This window comes from Lichenostomus cassidix, chromosome 12 (assembly GCF_008360975.1).
Source record: "Lichenostomus cassidix isolate B80296 chromosome 12, HeHo_3.0, whole genome shotgun sequence".
In the NCBI taxonomy this organism is placed as follows: Eukaryota; Metazoa; Chordata; class Aves; order Passeriformes; family Meliphagidae; genus Lichenostomus; species Lichenostomus cassidix.
The window spans coordinates 12,626,416-12,642,969 of record NC_139493.1 but is presented as its reverse complement, the minus strand read 5'-3'; the positions used below and the strand labels follow the sequence as shown (position 1 = coordinate 12,642,969).

Here is a 16,554-nt window from a genome sequence, read left to right as displayed (position 1 = left end):
AGAGCAGTGCAGAATCACCCCAAACTCACCCAGAGCACACAACCCCAGCGAGGGCCTTCCCTGCTGGAACCCTCTGCTCACACCAGGGTCCTGCTGCCCTCGCTGGCATCACTGCAGCAGGCTGTCCCAGAACCCCTGCAGGCATTCTGGAAGCCACACACACAGCTAAGCCAGGTTCCTCTCCACTGACAATTTAGTACTCACCCATCTCTAAAATGCTTCCTAGCTCAGAGTCACAGGGGTTTGTGAGTGGTTTTTTGGTGTGTTTTTTGGTTTTGGGGTCTTTCCCCCCTTTTATTTAAGCTAGTTACATCTGTAAGTCTTCTTAATATTGAAATAAAACTTCAAAATGTACTTTGTGTGTTTGGCCAACAAACACTTCCCTGTTTTACCACGTAGCATATTTAAAAATCAACTCTGCTCATTGTCTTAACAAACCCTCCTCTGAAAGATAATTAAAACCACTTCCCAATATACAACCAAAGTTTTATTTTATAGTCTATCTTCAATTATGGCATAATCCTTTCTTTTTTTTTTTAAACCAGTGAAATATACAAATCACACAAGACAGAAATATGTACATTAAATGTACAGAACAGAGGAAAGGACATAGAAGATTTACATATCTGAATGACAAGTAAAATATTTTACATTAAATAGGGTTTTAATAGCTAGGATCATGAGATTCAGTTCTGCTCAGACAGAAGTCACTAAAAAGGAACATGAGGCGATTCAGCAAATGAAAAAAATCATGGTTTTTGTACAATAAAACCAAAGTGACATATTCAATGAATTAGTGCTTTATTTATTTCTCTTACTTTAAAGATATTCTTTGCAAACATCTGAAGATGAGGGGTATATATGTCCTTGTACAATAAATTAAGAGCAATAAAGCGCCATTAAGAAGCTGATAAATGATCAAGATGAATTTAACGATACAGCTTAAAGGCTTGTGGAAAGTCAAGGCTTTAGTACAACTAGGCTAAAGTGAAAGGTTTTCCTCACTTGGTATCTGCAAAACCATTTTCTTTAACTTGCAGGATGGGACTGAGTTGGAAAGTGGCATCTGAACCAAAGATGAAATCCTGTGTAACTACACAGCATGAGGGGAACACGTGTTTGGCAAATAACAGCTTTCTGTTCAAAAACTGAAAAGCAAGGGCCAAATGCAGCACATTTTGGAGTTGGAAGGTGTCTCAGCAATAATCAATAATGCCCTTAACATGAGAGTGGAATAGAAGCGATCTCCAGACTGGTATCCATTTGAGTGCAGGGTGCTGCCTCTACCAACCACCCCATGAAGTCCTGAAGTTGAGAAGAGGCTTACTTCTTTGTGATTACCCTTAAAACTTTTGAATGTTAAAAGTTTTTTTAAGAAATACTGATTGAAAAAAAAAAATCAAACCCACCAAAAGCTTAGAATCAATCTAAACACCTGAAGAGATCTGAAAAAGAAAATGAGGGATGAACTGTCCCTTTAATTTAGATGTTTTATTATTTTCAAAATCATTAAAATGTATATGTACAAAAATCTTTGAAGTATCAGACACCAGAGACCACAGTTCTCCCATATATATGTAACTGCTCGAGTATAGTCTGAACAGTTGTAGTGTATATCTGCAATATATTATCTAAAGCATGTGTATTAAAGACATAGGATGATAAATTTGGTATTGCTGCAACGTTTCATTGAACTATAATAGTCAGTTAATGTTATTAAAATATGAAACTATTGTCTCCTTGAGTGAAAGCGTTCCCAAAATCTGCAAAAAAAAAAATAAAAATCAATCATTCCAAGAGCGGATATCTAATGATTTATTTTCTCACATAAAATTAGAGGAGTTCTTTGTCAAGCTGTGTTTTGAAAGACAGCCAGCTATTACACCATTTTAAGGCATTTTCAAATTTGGGGAACTCTGTTTTCTACAGGCTTTCCAGGCTGGGCAAGCGAAGCTGTTTGTAAGCATTGCCCAGCTGCACGCTCCGGGCAGCCTGCCCCGAGCTGCTCCACACCTGGCAGCAGGGAAGTGCTGCTGCGGCACACGAGACACCCCAACGTCACAATCAGCTCACGAGGCCAAATTCTGCCTTGGAGAATATCTTTATTATTCACCAAGGCAGATTTCTTTTCTGGTTTTTTTTCCTGTCTTGCTCGGTTCTGGAACCAGCCCTGGTGACTCAGGGATAGCGCAGTTGCAGCCTTTCTGATCCTTTGCTCTTTGCCCTCCGGTGACACTTGGCGGGCAACTGACACCGCACCTTGTGATGAACATACCCCTTATTTACAGAGCCCTACATGCACTGAACAGCTTTATACACCCTATTCTAGGAACTTCTAGTGTCTGAACCTAAACGTCATGGACAGGTCTGTGTGTTCCTCACATCCACAAGGATTGCTCTAACATCCCAAGCACATTACATGGTTGCTCTGCCTACTGCACATGTAATACGTTCCATGGATCTAAATTAGGATATGTCGGATTTGCCCCTCAAACTACTCTATTGTTTGTAAGAAAAGTCAATTTTTTTTTTTAACTTTGTAAAATAAATATTCTCAGATTCTCCCCCATTATTGCCAAAAATATAAGCCTCACACAGTTCTGGGATGGACGCAGAGAGGGTTTCCAGGCACTTCTCTTTGCAACCTTTATATTTTTCTTTTTTTTTTCTTTCCTTCCCTCGCCCTTTTTTTTCTTTTCTTTTTTTTTTTCCTTAAAAGAAGACGACAACTCGTTGGACTCTATAAATAAAGTGGAGATAGTCCTGCGGAAAGGGAGAGGGGCAGGCGGCCGCAGCTCCTCCCACCTCGTCCGCCGCCCCTATTTGCACACAAACTGGTCCACGATCTCTGTGCACAACTTGCATTTCACGTAGCAGCACCAGTGGAACTTGCAGTGGCAGCGCTCTCGCTGCACCGTCTTGAACTGGTCGTAGCCCCGGCCGCAGCACATGAGTTCGCAGCCGTCCATGCCCTCCGAGGTCTTGTTGCACAGGCGGCCCTGGGTGCCGAGCGAGCCGGTGCTCTCGTTGCGCACGCAGTAGTCGGGGCTGGGGTCGATGTACACCAGGTCGTGGATGGTGGGCGCGTTGAAGCGGCTGTTCACCTGCACCAGCTTCCCGCGGCTGTTGAGCTTCATGGCGGCCGCGCTGTCGTACTTCTCCTTCAGGGCGTCGCCCACCTTGCGGAAATCGGCCAGCTGCAGCCAGCAGGTCTTGAGGCTGCACGAGCCCGAGACGCCGTGGCACTTGCAGGCCACGTCAGCCAGGTTGTACACCGTCTGGAGGAGGAGGAGAGAGAAGCAAAATCCGTGGTGAGAGGTCAGCACAGCTGTGGAAGCGTTTATTGCCCTCATCTCCTGCCCTCTGCTGTATTCCCACTGACCCCTCCACAGTATTCACCTCAGCATACTCTCTCCTTCCTCCAGCACACTGGGAAGGACCAGTGAGGTGACACCCACCTGCACCCCCAGCACCCCAAAGAGCCAGGAGAAGGAGGAGAAAGAGGGGAGAGTCTCACCAGCCTCTCCCCACCACGGAGACAGACACAACAGCACACAGCCCAGACAGCAGCATCGCTCAGGCTGCGCTCAAATTTTAGGAATTCGCTCTCACGCCAGCAAAGGATTTTGCTGTTTCATTGAGAAATGTAAAACATCCCCTTATTTTCTATCTGAGTTACTCTCCCTATTGATCTCTGCTTGAGGCTGCAATTAGGGAAAGAGTTAAGATTCCTCTTGCTCCTGGCTCAGCTGCAGCTGATTGTCTACTTTTGGCTCGGCATCCTCCTCCTATCCCAAATACTGCTCTGGAAGAGAGACTTCATCCAAGAAGAAACCCCCAAACACCTATGGGTGGGAGTCAGAGCTACACAGCAATATCCTCTTTACAAAGCTTTGGCAGGGAAACCTCAGGCATTTGCCCTGTACAAATAAAATAAGAGTCAGTGTTGACACTGCCCCAAAAATCCTGGGGTCTGACACATTAGACAATACTGTAGACAACTTCCACCCAGCAGTTACAGAGCCTTAACGCTGCCAAATGGCACTGCAAGGATGAGGCTGAGGAAGGAAAAAACTGCTCGAGTCTCCATAAGCAACTGTGAAAGTGTCATTTTTCTTCTTGCTAATAGTAATTGGCCTGTCCACTGCTTTCAGACTACCTCCTCTAACATCTAAACACTATTAATTTTCAATTATCTTTCCTCCTTCTTCACCTTAGAACACAAGTGTAAAGTCTCCAGCCGACTATTGCTGGCACCTCTAGCTCTAGGAAAATAATGATTTTGGCTCTTCTTATTCAGACTATTATAAAAAAGAAAAGTTTACACCCATTCATCTAAAGCATTTTTGAGATTAAAGAAACCATGAAGACATGTTCAACCACAGAAGGCCATGTTTTCTAAGAGCATGGAGAAGCTTTTCACAGCCTCTTAAAGAAAAAAAGTCAGAACAATCCTGTGGCACGATTCCAGCCTGGGAAGCCCAGCAGATCCCTCTTCCTTCCAACACACACTGCCCTTGTTGGAAATACCAACTAATAAAATCCTGCTCCACAGAGAATCCACAGCAAGCTGGGCACTTTTCATGAACAACACAGAGGGAAACACAACACGCTTTGCTCCCAGCCTCCCCCGTGAGGAAAGCAACAGGACTGTCAGACAACCAGAAGCAACACCAACTCATGCACTCCCCACCCACCCACACCCTGTATTCGCCGTTTTCTCGTTTTGTGCATCAGAACAAAGTCAAGCCGTGGTGGCAGCTCTGTGCCCCTGTGCTGAGCCCCATTTTGGGGACACGGAGGAGCGTGAGGAACATGCTGCTGAGCAGACACTCACTCTCCTGCCGGCCTCGTTGTTGTGCAGGTTCATCATGATGCGGGCGCTCTCGTAGGAGCCTCGCTGGTACACTCGCTCGCGCTCCCGGGCGTCCACGAACTCCTTGGCGAAGCGGTATCCGTACTCGATGTTGTCCCCGCAGCCGCCCCACAGCCAGTCCCGGGGCAGGTCCTTGGGGCGCGCGGCGCGGCTGCAGCCGCATGACGACAGCTCGCCCTCCCGGCAGGCGCGGCTCATGGCGTTGACCACGCCGGCCGCGCTCACCGCGTAGGTGAACGCCGTCTCCCGGCTGCCTGCACAGAGACACAAGGGGTTAGGGGACAGCCGCCGCTCCCCAGAGCCACCAAACTTCACCAGCTAAAAGGTGGAGTGACCCTGAGCCGGAATATCCTCACTGGGAAAGAAGCAAGGGAAGCCAAACTGTGTGAGCACACCCAGTGTTGGGCAAGAGCAGAAATCACTTCTCATGCATGCTGGTGAATGCCATGGGGCCAAAGCAGCCATGCCTGCGTGTGAGGGGAGGGAAGGGCAACAGGCTCCCTGTCCTTCAGAAGAAAGAGATGTTAAATAAAACTTTTAGAAGTCTGGGTCTTAAATTACTACTTCTCAAACATGATTGATGCGCTTCACCCGCTTGTTCCAATTTATTTAAAGTTCAAGCATTTTACGAAGTCTCCTGGTATCAAAGGAAACGTGCAGCAGAATAACACACAACTTTCCGCCCTACACATTAGCCAGACACTTCTGGAGGAGGCTATTTAAAACTAACAACAACCTGCGCTGGTTATTATCCACCACTCCAGCTCTTGCGAATATGGCAAGGGAGCCCATGGACAATCATCTTTACAAATTACAGGGAAGAAAAAACCCTTGGCACAAGGTGGCCTAGAAGGTTTTCTCCTGCATCTGGTGCCCTTAAATGGAAATGGAAAACCTCAAGTTTCCAACTTTCGTTAAGAAAAAGTTACAATACCCATAATGTATGACATGGCCACATACCATCCCATTGACAGTATCTGATCCCACCTCATCTAGATTCTGACTTCCTCAATCACTTCCAAGGGTGCCACAAGTTCTGAGTACAACTAGCAAAGCTTTCAGACAAACAGACACAAAACTTGCACCAGAGAGCAACACTTGAAGTTTGTTTTTCTTCTTAAGAGACAGCATCCCAATGGGTCTGTTCCAAGACAGATTCTCAGAATGACTAAGAATAGACTAAATATTTTTTTTCTGTTTATGTGAGTTAAGTTTTATTCCTAATCTTTAGTCTAATCAATAGTCTAATCAAGCCAACTTTTAATCTTGATTTTATGTGATTTTTCGCAGGGAACAGCATGGGCCTTTGTAAAATTAGGACTTTAAGAGGCTGTGTTTTGGGCAAGTCATGTATATTTACACAGCAACATTTTTAGGCAAAATCTCTTTGTACAAGATGTATCATGACAGGTCAAATCTAATAGGAGCTTTCAAGCACTTCTGAAACATAAATAATTTGAAGTCTGGTTCATATTTAACACCAAGATGACACCATGATCAGAGCAGCTTTGTTAATGTAACAGATGTCATCCACTGGATTAATTTTAGTAATAAATGCTGGTTTTAAATGGGAAAAATCAGAAATCTTATGTTAGGAAAGATGAGCCTTAAGGAAGATAAGAAGCACTTTGCTACCTTGCTTTCAATGGCCCATTCTCACAGACACCTGCTCATGGAAGTATTTACATGAATTGTGGGTATAAAGGGTTACAGGAGTAGCCCTTTTCAGTTAAAAAAAACATTGGCTTTATGTGGTGACTTAGGCCTTGCATCTACTGCAAACTATAGCAGGGGGAACCTCATACAGATTTTAATGTTCCCATTTGCTCTGTAACACACATTTTTGGATTAATTCCTTAAGCAAAATTTCCACTATATTGAGAGGAAAGAAACGTGGTCTGCTCTGGACCACAGGACTCGCCTCTTCCGTTCCATTTTTGTTCTTTTTCGTGTTTAGTTAGCTCATGCTTTCACATGGTTAACTCTGCCGCTTATTGCGGGATTTAAACCCATAAAGCTATTTTTTGACTAGTTTTCATTATTACCCTGGAACAAATTTTAAAGGACTTATTCTTAGTGGGAAGGAGAAGGAAAGGCTTGGGTACAGGAAGGAGAGTTGCCCTGCAAGTTCCCTCCTTGAACATTTAGGCAAATTATAAAATAGCATCAGCTGCTGAAGTACACTGCAAGCCAACACTGCCTCGAGTCATCGACCCAGGAACACATTAAGAGTGATGGTTCCACATGGATGAGTTACTCTGAATTTTCTTTTTTTCCTTTTCTTCTTTTTTTTTTTTCAGTCTTTAGGCACAACTGTGCTTTCCTTCACTGTCAAACATATCTGTCTTTTCCCACAGTCCAGGATTTCTCTCTATTGTAGCCATGGCAAGGAAACACACATTCCAAACACGTTCGAGTCCCCTCTCTCCCATATATATAAAACATAGAAATGGAACTGTTCAATATACACACATTGTAGGAAGCCACCCACAGAGCAAGGAGCAGAGCCTTACACTTGATCTGAATAAGTCTGCAAGAACAGAACCATTTTTTTTTTATACCTGAATGTAACATACAAAATGTTCTTTGTCTTGCATTTTAAAAGCATTTAACATCAGGCTGCAGGCAGAATAAACTGGACCCCAACTACATGGAGCTGTTGGGGGAGGATCCAGTTATTTTGCTTCCTGTTAGCCCGCACAGGGCTGGCCACAAAGGCAGGAGATGGGGCAAGGTGGGCAAGGCAGCGAGCACCGTGGCCTGACCTGGGAACCAGCACCCAGGGAGAGCAGTGCACAACGCAGGCCCTAAAACTTTACAGTTCAATAAGCCACAGAGCAAGTTTCCAAACCCAACGGCAGGTTTATTTGTACAGCTTTAGCTAACTGCAGGGTAAATCCTGGAAGAAAGACTGTCCATTGACACACGGGGCCGTGGCTGTGCCGCGGGCAGTGCCGTGCCCAGGAACTCTCTGGGGCACAACCAAGGGCACATGGCAAAGCCTTCCCAAACAATGTGCAGTCAGAGCTGCACCTCCAAGGGCTACCCGACAGCCAGGAACACAGGAATTGAATCAGGCTAGGAAGTGTCCACTTCGAGGAACACCAAGCGGTCATTACTGCGGGTCAGTGTGAACTACTACAACTGTTGCACCACCTTCCCCGCTCTGAGTGAGCATACTCTGCATGCTCTAACTCCTGAATGCGGCTATTAACCTTGCTTCCATCTGCAATTAGAATAAGTGGCTTAATTACATGATGAATTGCTGTGTAGACATCAGCTAATACAGTCATATCCAGCAAAAGGGTGCGGCAAAGTTATTTAACTTGAAAGGAACCACCTTTAAATAGATCCGTCATACTTGGGGAGGGCAGAAACATCTATTCCAGAGACAGACACCACAAATCACAGCCCCATCCTGTACTCTGCTTCACACCAACAGTCCCCCTGAGCTAATTTGCACTTGCTTGGATAATAAATAAGGGCTGAAGGATGAAGGCCTAAATTTTAAACAGATTAATTTTCTGACATTTGTTAGATTACTAGAACAGAGAGGTGTACAGAAAAAGCTTGCTTTCATGTTACATGTGTTTTTAGACTTTTGCTTGGGTAAGGTAAAAAAAAATCCCTCTATGGGGGGTTAATACTGTGCTTCAAAAAGCCTAGGGAACATTGTTTATCTAAAATCAAATGTTCCAATTCAGTACTTTCATGCAATAGATTTTTTTCTGTTTGTCTGACAATCTCCAAATAAAAACTTCTTTTAACAAAAACTCAGACCAAATGTGAATTGATGTATTCCTACAACTTTAACTGGAGTCAGCCCATTTACAGACAAACCTAGATTGAGACCTATTTTAAAACTTTTTCTTTTTTTTAAAAGAAGGACAAAAAACCAGCGACATAAAAGCTGTACTTTACAACTCCAACTAAAAAGCACTGCCGCATTTGCCAGTGCTCACAACTTAAAAGATCACAAGTGTCACCCAGAAAAATAGGCATTTTTTCAGCTGATTACACAAAATCAGCAATCTCACTTGGGAAAGCCAGAGGAAGGTTTCACCATGGACCCAGCTCAACAGCACTGGTTAAAACAGACTTTAAAATACTATGAGGTCCTTAAATGCCAGGAAAGGAAGGCAGCACGTGAGCACTGGAGAAGCCCATTTCAAAGAGGATCTGATAGGGGAAGGGTTGGGTGTTCACCAAATTGTGATAAGATGTTAAACAGGAATCTGTCTCTCTTACCAGCGATGTGATTACATTAAATGTGAGTTACAAGGACAATCGCATATTTTGCCATGATACAACTGATTTCATTAAAACTACCCTGTTACAGTACTTTAAAAATAAATCTGTTTTCCTTAAAAAGAGAAAAAAAAATTACTGTATCTGGAAATAAGCAAGGAGGAATTGCCTATAAACACTAATCGACAGAGCAGCAATTTTCAGTTAACCTCTGGACCAAGAGAGATTTATTATCCAGCTGCTAACTTTGGAACTAGACATGGACATCTTTAATTTTACAAGACGCTGCTGGTTTTAATTCTCGTAGGTTGCCTTCATTTTGTCTCAGGTTTTCTAAAAAAGAGATTTCAGGGCCTCATTTTCCTTTCTCCTCTATTCCCATATGCAAATATATATTCCTACTTTGTTTTCCAAGACACATGGCTGGACAGTGGTGGGAAATCACCTCCAGCTAAAAATAATCCAACTCCTTTGCCAACTTTTCGAAACACTTGATTGTATACAGTACTCAGTAAGAACCTGGCAAGAGATTCAAGTGCAGAACAGTGTGTGCCATACATATCCTTAGACAAGAGTTTAATCACAAAGATGTTGCTTCCTACCTATCTGCATGACTCTGCCAAAAACAGAGTTGTTGTCCACAGTGCTGCAATTCCATCTTCTATGTCTGAATTGATACTGGCACTCCTTAATGCCCGTCTTTGCTCCCTCTCCAATGAACTGCATATGGTCCTGATACAATTGGCAGAGTTTCTTCTGTCCTTGGGAAAGCCCTGCTAGCTGGCTACACAGTGGCTGGGCTCCTATGATATACACCTCTGACATCTGAACGGGGTTCATGGGGTTCATGGGGTTCATCCCTAAAGACCTGCATAAAGAAAGATTTGTATTAATAAACAGAAGACTCCAAAATAAAATAATTTTTTTTTAAATCTATAAATTCCAGACAGAACTGTATCTTATACATGAGTACACAGCTCCTGTTTTTGCTAACAAGTGAGGAAAAACCGCAAACAAATATGAAACTTTTGTTTTAAGGACAGGACAGAAGTTATTAGTTTCCACCCATGTGGTTATCCCCACACAGTAAAGACTGAAGTAAGACACTGACTTGGAAGACTTGCATCTAGGCAATCTTTTACCAGCTTAAATTGACATAGTAAAATAACAGCAGCTCCAAACAATTGCAAGGCTGGGAAAATAAAAAAAGCACCAAAAGGCACTCCAAATCCCTATTTGTCTTAACATGTATTTTATATTTAAGTCTGGGTTTTTCAGTCTGATCTACTATAAACAAATAGGGAAACCTTTAGCAAGCCAGAAGTTAGAAACTTGCTACAGACTACTTCTATCTTCTTCCGAATGACAACACAAAAACATACAGGCAAGTAATATTCACTCGAAACAAAATCAACTTTGTTTTCTTAATTCTTAAAGTGCTCTTCACATGACACATTTCAATTAAAAAGTGGCCATTAATCCAGAAGGCACCCCTTGAAACAGCAGAGAAACACCTATTTCAAGAACTCCCAACACTGTACACTATACAGATAATTTGTCAAAGCAGGAACTTAAATGTACTTCTTTGTAATGAAATATATTTGTAAACATTTCTATTACAGAAAACTTCAAACCAAAACTTTAAGTTTTTCCTTGTAAGTTTTCTCCTACACATACAAAACTTTTAACATAAGGGAGTTCAAATGACTCTTTCAGAAGACAAACAATTGAAGTAATTTAAAGATGATAAAATTCATAGAGAATCGACCGTACAGCATTCCAAAACGTGTATTTTACAAGACGAGATGTCACACATTCACCCTTATTCGACAGCCCCGTTCCCTTTCCTACACAGCATATTCCAAGCAGCACACTTCTCCCCTGCTGCCTCGCTGCTGCCGCACTCCCGCACAAACAAATACACAAGAAGCACACAGACATCGAAGCGAGCAAATCTTGACACCCCCTTTCAAAAGCAAGTCGATACGAGATGCTTACCACCAAGAGCTGGCTTCTATTACAACCTGGGTAAAAGAGGAGAAAACGGCCAGAGCCACTACGAGGTACTGAGAAGCCATTGTACTGCCAACTGTCCCCACAGCACCTCCGTGGATTAATACTGCACTGGATTTCTAGAGGGGGGAGAAAAAGGATCAGATTGTTTATTGCTTCTCAGACCATTTTCGAGCATTCAAGTTTAAACAACGGAAGTCTCCGGGCCCCTTTTAACTTGACTCTGGCTCGCCGGCCCTTCTCGCCGCCGAGGCTCTGGTGCCAGACACAGGCACGTCGCGGCTGCCGCTGCACCGGGCAGAACCCACCCCCGCACCCCACCCCGCGACACCGCCTTCCCGGGCCGGGCCGGGCGGGACAGCGCTCCGGACAGCCCAGCCCAGCCCAGCCCAGCCCAGCCCCGCCGCCCCGGGCTACAGCGACCCGCGGGCCCGGCCGGGCATTACCCCATCGCTGCCCGCGCCGGGGACACCGCAGGCTCACGGCTGGCTAAAGGCGGCTTCAGGTTTGCAAAGCGAGCCCGAGAGGGAAGGGGCCCGGTGCCCCGAGGGTCGTTCCGCGGGGGGCCCGAGGGCTCCCGCCCGGGGACGATGCGGCCGCTCCTCGCCCTGCCCCGCCGGCCCTACAGCATCTCGGGGCTCCCGCTCTCCGCGATCGCCGAGGCAGCCCCGAGCTCCGCGCTGCACCGCGGGCACTGCCCCGACGGCAGTCCCGGGGCTGCTACCGGCCCGCCGAGGTCCCGGCAGCGACAAGCAGCGGCTCCGCGTCCCGAGCCGGACCCTGCGGCAGCCGGGCTGCCGCCTTGGAAGTCAAAGGCTTCCCCCGACAGGTCCCGCGATCACCGTCTGGTCCTCACACGGGACTCTCTCTCTCGCTCCCCAGAGCCATTCCCGGGGTTTATTTCCCCTCCCCTCGGAAGGGGAAAAAAAAAAAAAGGAAAAGAAAAAAAAAAGGAAAAAAAAAAGACATTTCGACACTTGGGGGCTCCCTATTCCCTATTCATTCTCCAAAGGCCCTTAACGCTGAATTGAAGGTGTTCTTAATTCTAAGTTATTCGTGTTTGCCAAGGGCCGGGAGGAGCGGAGCGCCGGCAGCGGGCGGACACGGAACCTGCCCGGGCACACGCGGGGAGCTGCCGCAGCCGGGGAACCCCGTGTGCAGCTCCCCGACACCGCGGGATAAACAGCCCTGCCCGGGGGCTGAGCCCCCCAGTCCCCACTGCTAGGCGGTAAACGGGGGCCGGTGTCCCGCAGCACAAAGAGCCCGCCCGCCCCGGAGGGGCTCCGTCCCGCCGAAGGTGCGAACGCCGAGGGCGCGCTGAGCGAGGGACCGGGCGAAGCGAGCTGTGCGCGGGGCAAGCCGCGACACCCGACAGCCCGCGACCTGCTGGGCTTTTCTCATCTGTTACTTCTTCAAATAACGACAGCAACAAAGAAGCGCCGTGGAACTGCCCGAGCCCTGAAGATGTTGCAGACGCCGGTGCCCGTGCGGAACCCCACAGCCGTGCAGCCGCCCGGCCCAGCAGCCAGCGCGGGCACGCCGAGCTGCCCCGGCGGGGCGGGCGAGTGACCGGGACAGCAGCGGCAGTAGGGCACTGGCCCCGCTCCGAGGCCCGTTCGGCAGGGCCAAAGGCCACGGTGCCCCCCGAGCTCGGCCGGAGCCCCCAGCCCGCCGCGGGCCCGGGAGCTGTGGCGGCCCGCTCCCAACAGGGGGCGGCCTGGCTCGCCGCAGCCGCGGGAGGCTCTGCCCTTCCGACGGCACCTCCCGCGCCCAGCCCCGCTGCCATCGCCCGCCTGCCCGGACACTGCGCCCAGCAGCGAGCCCAGCGAGCCACCTGCGCCCGGACCCGGCCCCTCCAGCCCGGCCCTGCTGCACGCTGCAGCTGACAAGGTGCCACCAGAAACAACACCAAAAAAAAAAAAAAGCCAACAGTGTAAAAAAAAAAAGCAAGAAAAAAAAGGCAGACTGCCCAGCAGCGTGGAGCACTGGAGATGGGGAGTGTGAGGCACCGTGTTCAACTTTGTAGGGCCGCGGAGATTGGGTTTTGGTATTTAACGCACCCCATGCGGAGCCCGCGCTCCTTGCCGAGATGAAAAGAGAGGCTTTTACAGATCCTGCACCGCGGGATCGCCTCTGATCCTGTTTTACACGGGGTGTCTGGAAAGCCTGCGAAGGCATCTGGTTTTGCAGGAGCACTACCAGCGGGCAGGCGGCATCCAGAGCCCGGCTCCGGGGGGCTGTAAACCGCGGGAGGCGCAGCGGCTCCGCGGGGACCCCCCGGCCGCCCCCTGCTCCCCGCTGCGCCTTCCCAGCCATTTGGAGGGGCGAGAGCGCGGCTCACGTTTGCAGGGGAAGGCACCGCTCGGGTCCCGGCCCAGCTCTCCCCAGCGGAGGCGCAGAGGGGGTGTTTTCCCGGGGGTGAAGGCACATCGTGTCCTTCCCTCGGCGCCCGGGGACAGCCTCGCTCCTCGGCCCCGCTGAACTCCCCGTGACCCTCCGAGCGCAGCCCATTTACCATACAATTGACAATTAAAAACAAACAAACAACAAAAAGCCAACAGCCTTTCCAACATGGAGTCCTCGCAGCGCCAAGGGGACCCCGAGGAGCCGTGCTCCTCCGCGCTGACCCAGGCGGGACCCGCTGCAGATGCAGAGTGATAATCTCCAGAAACTGAGAATAAAATTAAATGGAGAGGGGGGGCTGACTCCGGGTCCTCCGCTGGCCCCCAGCCAGCTCTCCTTAAAGGTACAGGCCACCATTAGCGCCGGCGCTGGGCTCCTCCATAGCGATCCTCCTCGGGAAAGTTTGGGAAGTTTGGAAAGATGTCTTTAAACTCGCGTTAGGAGCTGCTGCCAGAAGGATGCAGCGGGACGCGGCGGGCAGAGCGAGCCCAGCAAGTGTCCCTGCGGCGGGCAGCCTCTCTTCGGGGGGAAATTTAAAAAGAAAAGGGAAACCAGAAAATACAGGAGCTTTTCCCAAGTGGGGAGCAGCGCTCTCCGCGGTGGGTGAGAGCGGAGAGGTGGGAGCGCCCGGCGGTAGCCGAGGAGGGGAGGAGAGGCCGCCCCGCGCCGGGGCCCCGCATCCCGCCGAGCGCAGCCCACCCTGCGCGCCCGCGGCCCCTGCGGCGCGGAGCCCCCGCCGGACTCACCTCCATCGCGCGGGATCACCGAGCGGGAGCAGCCAAGTAATCCAAGAGGGGCAGGAGGAGAAACGGCGAGACGAAAGTAAAATCCTGGCTCGCAGGAGCCGGGCGGTATCGTCCCGAGCCGCGGCCGGGGGAGCGCGGGGGCCCGCGGAGCTGGCGGGGGGCGGCGGGCGAGCGGCCGCCCTGTCCGGCGCAAACCGAGCGTGTCCGACTGCGGAGCGGGGCACCAGTGCAGCCTTCTTTCCAAGGTCCATCAGCAATCGCAGTAATTAGGGCTTTCCACCAGCAGAAGAAGAAGGAGGTAAAAAAAAAAAAAAGCCAAAAAAAAAAGCCAAAAAAAAAAAAAGCCAACCCAACACACGCACACAGCGCCCGTGGGCGTGATTGTGCGGAAGCAAATAAAAATCTTCACAAGCGGCAGCGAAAGCGCCGCGGGCGACGATCCGTCCCACCAGCCCAGGTGGTGCCGCCGCGGGGCTCCCCGCGCTCCCACCCGGCTCCGCCGGCGCTCGGGCCGCCGACCGCCCCCTCCGCAGCTCGGCGCGGACCGGCCCGCGAGGGGGACGAGTGGAGCCGAGCGGGTGCAGGGCTCCCCCCTGCCCGCCCCCCTTCACTTGCTTAAAGGCTGGGCGGTGCGGAGCCGGGGGTCCGCGGCTGCAGAGCCATCCCGGGGCCGGCTCCCTCCATTTTACACTGAGAAGAAAAAGCCCCAACAGAAAAAGAAGTTTCTGCACAAGCGGGAAGGGGGAGGGGGGCTGTGCACGCGTGTGTCTGTCTTACGGGGCGACTGATCTGCAAGGCGAGCAGGGGCAGGGGGAGGGGAGCGGTCCGGGCTTCAGGAGCTGCGGCTCCCCCAATCCATCGGTGCCAGAGGCGCCCAGCGCCGGGGAGCGGGATGAGCGGGATACGCGGGAGGAGAGCCGGGAGAGCAAGCCGGGGCAGGCGGCGTCGCGGCAGCCGACCCTTCCTCGGCGGGGCTCTGCCCCCGCCCGCTGCAGCCGGGCCCGCTCCCCCCGCGTCTCTCCCTCGCTCCTCTTCACCCCGCTGCTTAAAACTGCGAAAGAGAAAAAAAAAGAGGAAAAGAAAAAAAAAAGTTAGAGAGCCAACGGCAGCTGGAAAACTTTCTCGGCAGCGCATGCGCCCGAGGCCGGCCTATTGCAGACGGGGCTGGATTTTAAAGCTGTACGGCAGCAGCGGCACCCCGCGCAGCCCCGCGATCCTCGCCCCCGGCCCGCCCGGCACGCCGAGCCCCGCAGCGCCGGGCCGTGCTCGTCGGGCAGGCTCGGCGGCAGCCCCGTGAATGCAAACCCTTCCTGCAGAGCAGTGCCCGTGCGCCCATCCCGGCCGGCGGGCTGCGTGCGGGGGTGCACGGCCCCTGCAGCACCGCCGGCCGCCCGTCCTGGGCCGGGAGCGGGGCACGCAGACACACTTATACACACGTATGTACACATATATACACGTATATATACATATATATGCACATATCGCACGCGGGCTCCCGGCTGGCCCCGCGGGGCTCCCCTCGCACACATGTGCGCACAATGTGCGCCGCACATGGCCGCGCCGAGCGGCTGCCCCAGCATTCCTGCCGGCCGGCTCGGTGACAAGTCCTGCTTGTCGCATGCTCCGAGGCGCGGAGCGGCCGCGTGTGCCTCCTGCCAAAGCGGGGACCGGGCGAGCTCGACGGCTCGTGTTCCTCCTTCCGCAGCGGCTTTCTGCCGTTGTAAATTTGGCAAGTTGTTGACAAAACTGTTTGGGTTAAACCAAGACCCAAGGAGAGGTACAGGGGAGGGGGGCTTCGCGGACCCTTTGCAGCTCCGAGCTCTTTCCCTGGGTTTTTATTGCACCTCTCCCGTCCCGTGTGCACCCCAGCACAGGAAGTGGGAGCGTTCCCCCAGCATTTCCCCTGTATCCGCCTGCCACTGCGGGTCCACGAGGGGATGCGGGGGAGGGGGCACATTATCAAAGCAGCCCTGGGAAATCCAACCAGGCTGCGAGAGCAGCCCTGCTATCAATAAATGCATTCACTCCTTCAAAGCCATTCCAGCGCAAATATAATCCCTTCAGGAGGCCGATGGGGGAAAAGGCACATCCCGGCCGGCCCGAGCCGCTGCCCACCTGCTCCCGAGACCAGAGCTCGTCGCCCCGCCGGGGCGCTGCCCGCCAGGTAAGCGCAGCCCCGGGGGCACCAGCGGCGGCCGAACGGCCCCGCTGCCCCCGGCAGGCCGTGATCGCCACGCTCCCCCCGGCCGCCCCTCCGCCGCTCTGCCC

The 16,554-nt window shown here is 50.8% G+C and overlaps 1 protein-coding gene across 2 annotated transcripts; it reads right to left on the bottom strand.

Annotated features, from left to right (window-relative positions):
* Nucleotides 1-465: 465 nt before the first annotated feature.
* Nucleotides 466-15,379, bottom strand: WNT5A (Wnt family member 5A). Of its 2 annotated transcripts, none has more exons than XM_085072718.1 (5): nt 14,287-15,379; nt 11,123-11,256; nt 9,727-9,992; nt 4,838-5,130; nt 466-3,278 (listed from the first exon to the last, which is right to left on the bottom strand). In XM_085072718.1, exons 1-5 carry the CDS (start codon nt 14,290-14,292, stop codon nt 2,820-2,822), a joined length of 1,158 nt encoding a protein of 385 aa, XP_084928844.1. In that variant the 5' UTR covers nt 14,293-15,379; the 3' UTR covers nt 466-2,819. The 2 variants fall into 2 exon arrangements, with proteins under 2 accessions (XP_084928844.1, XP_084928845.1); XM_085072719.1 differs by lacking the exon at nt 14,287-15,379 and adding an exon at nt 11,584-11,956.
* Between the last annotated feature and the right edge of the window lie 1,175 nt (nt 15,380-16,554).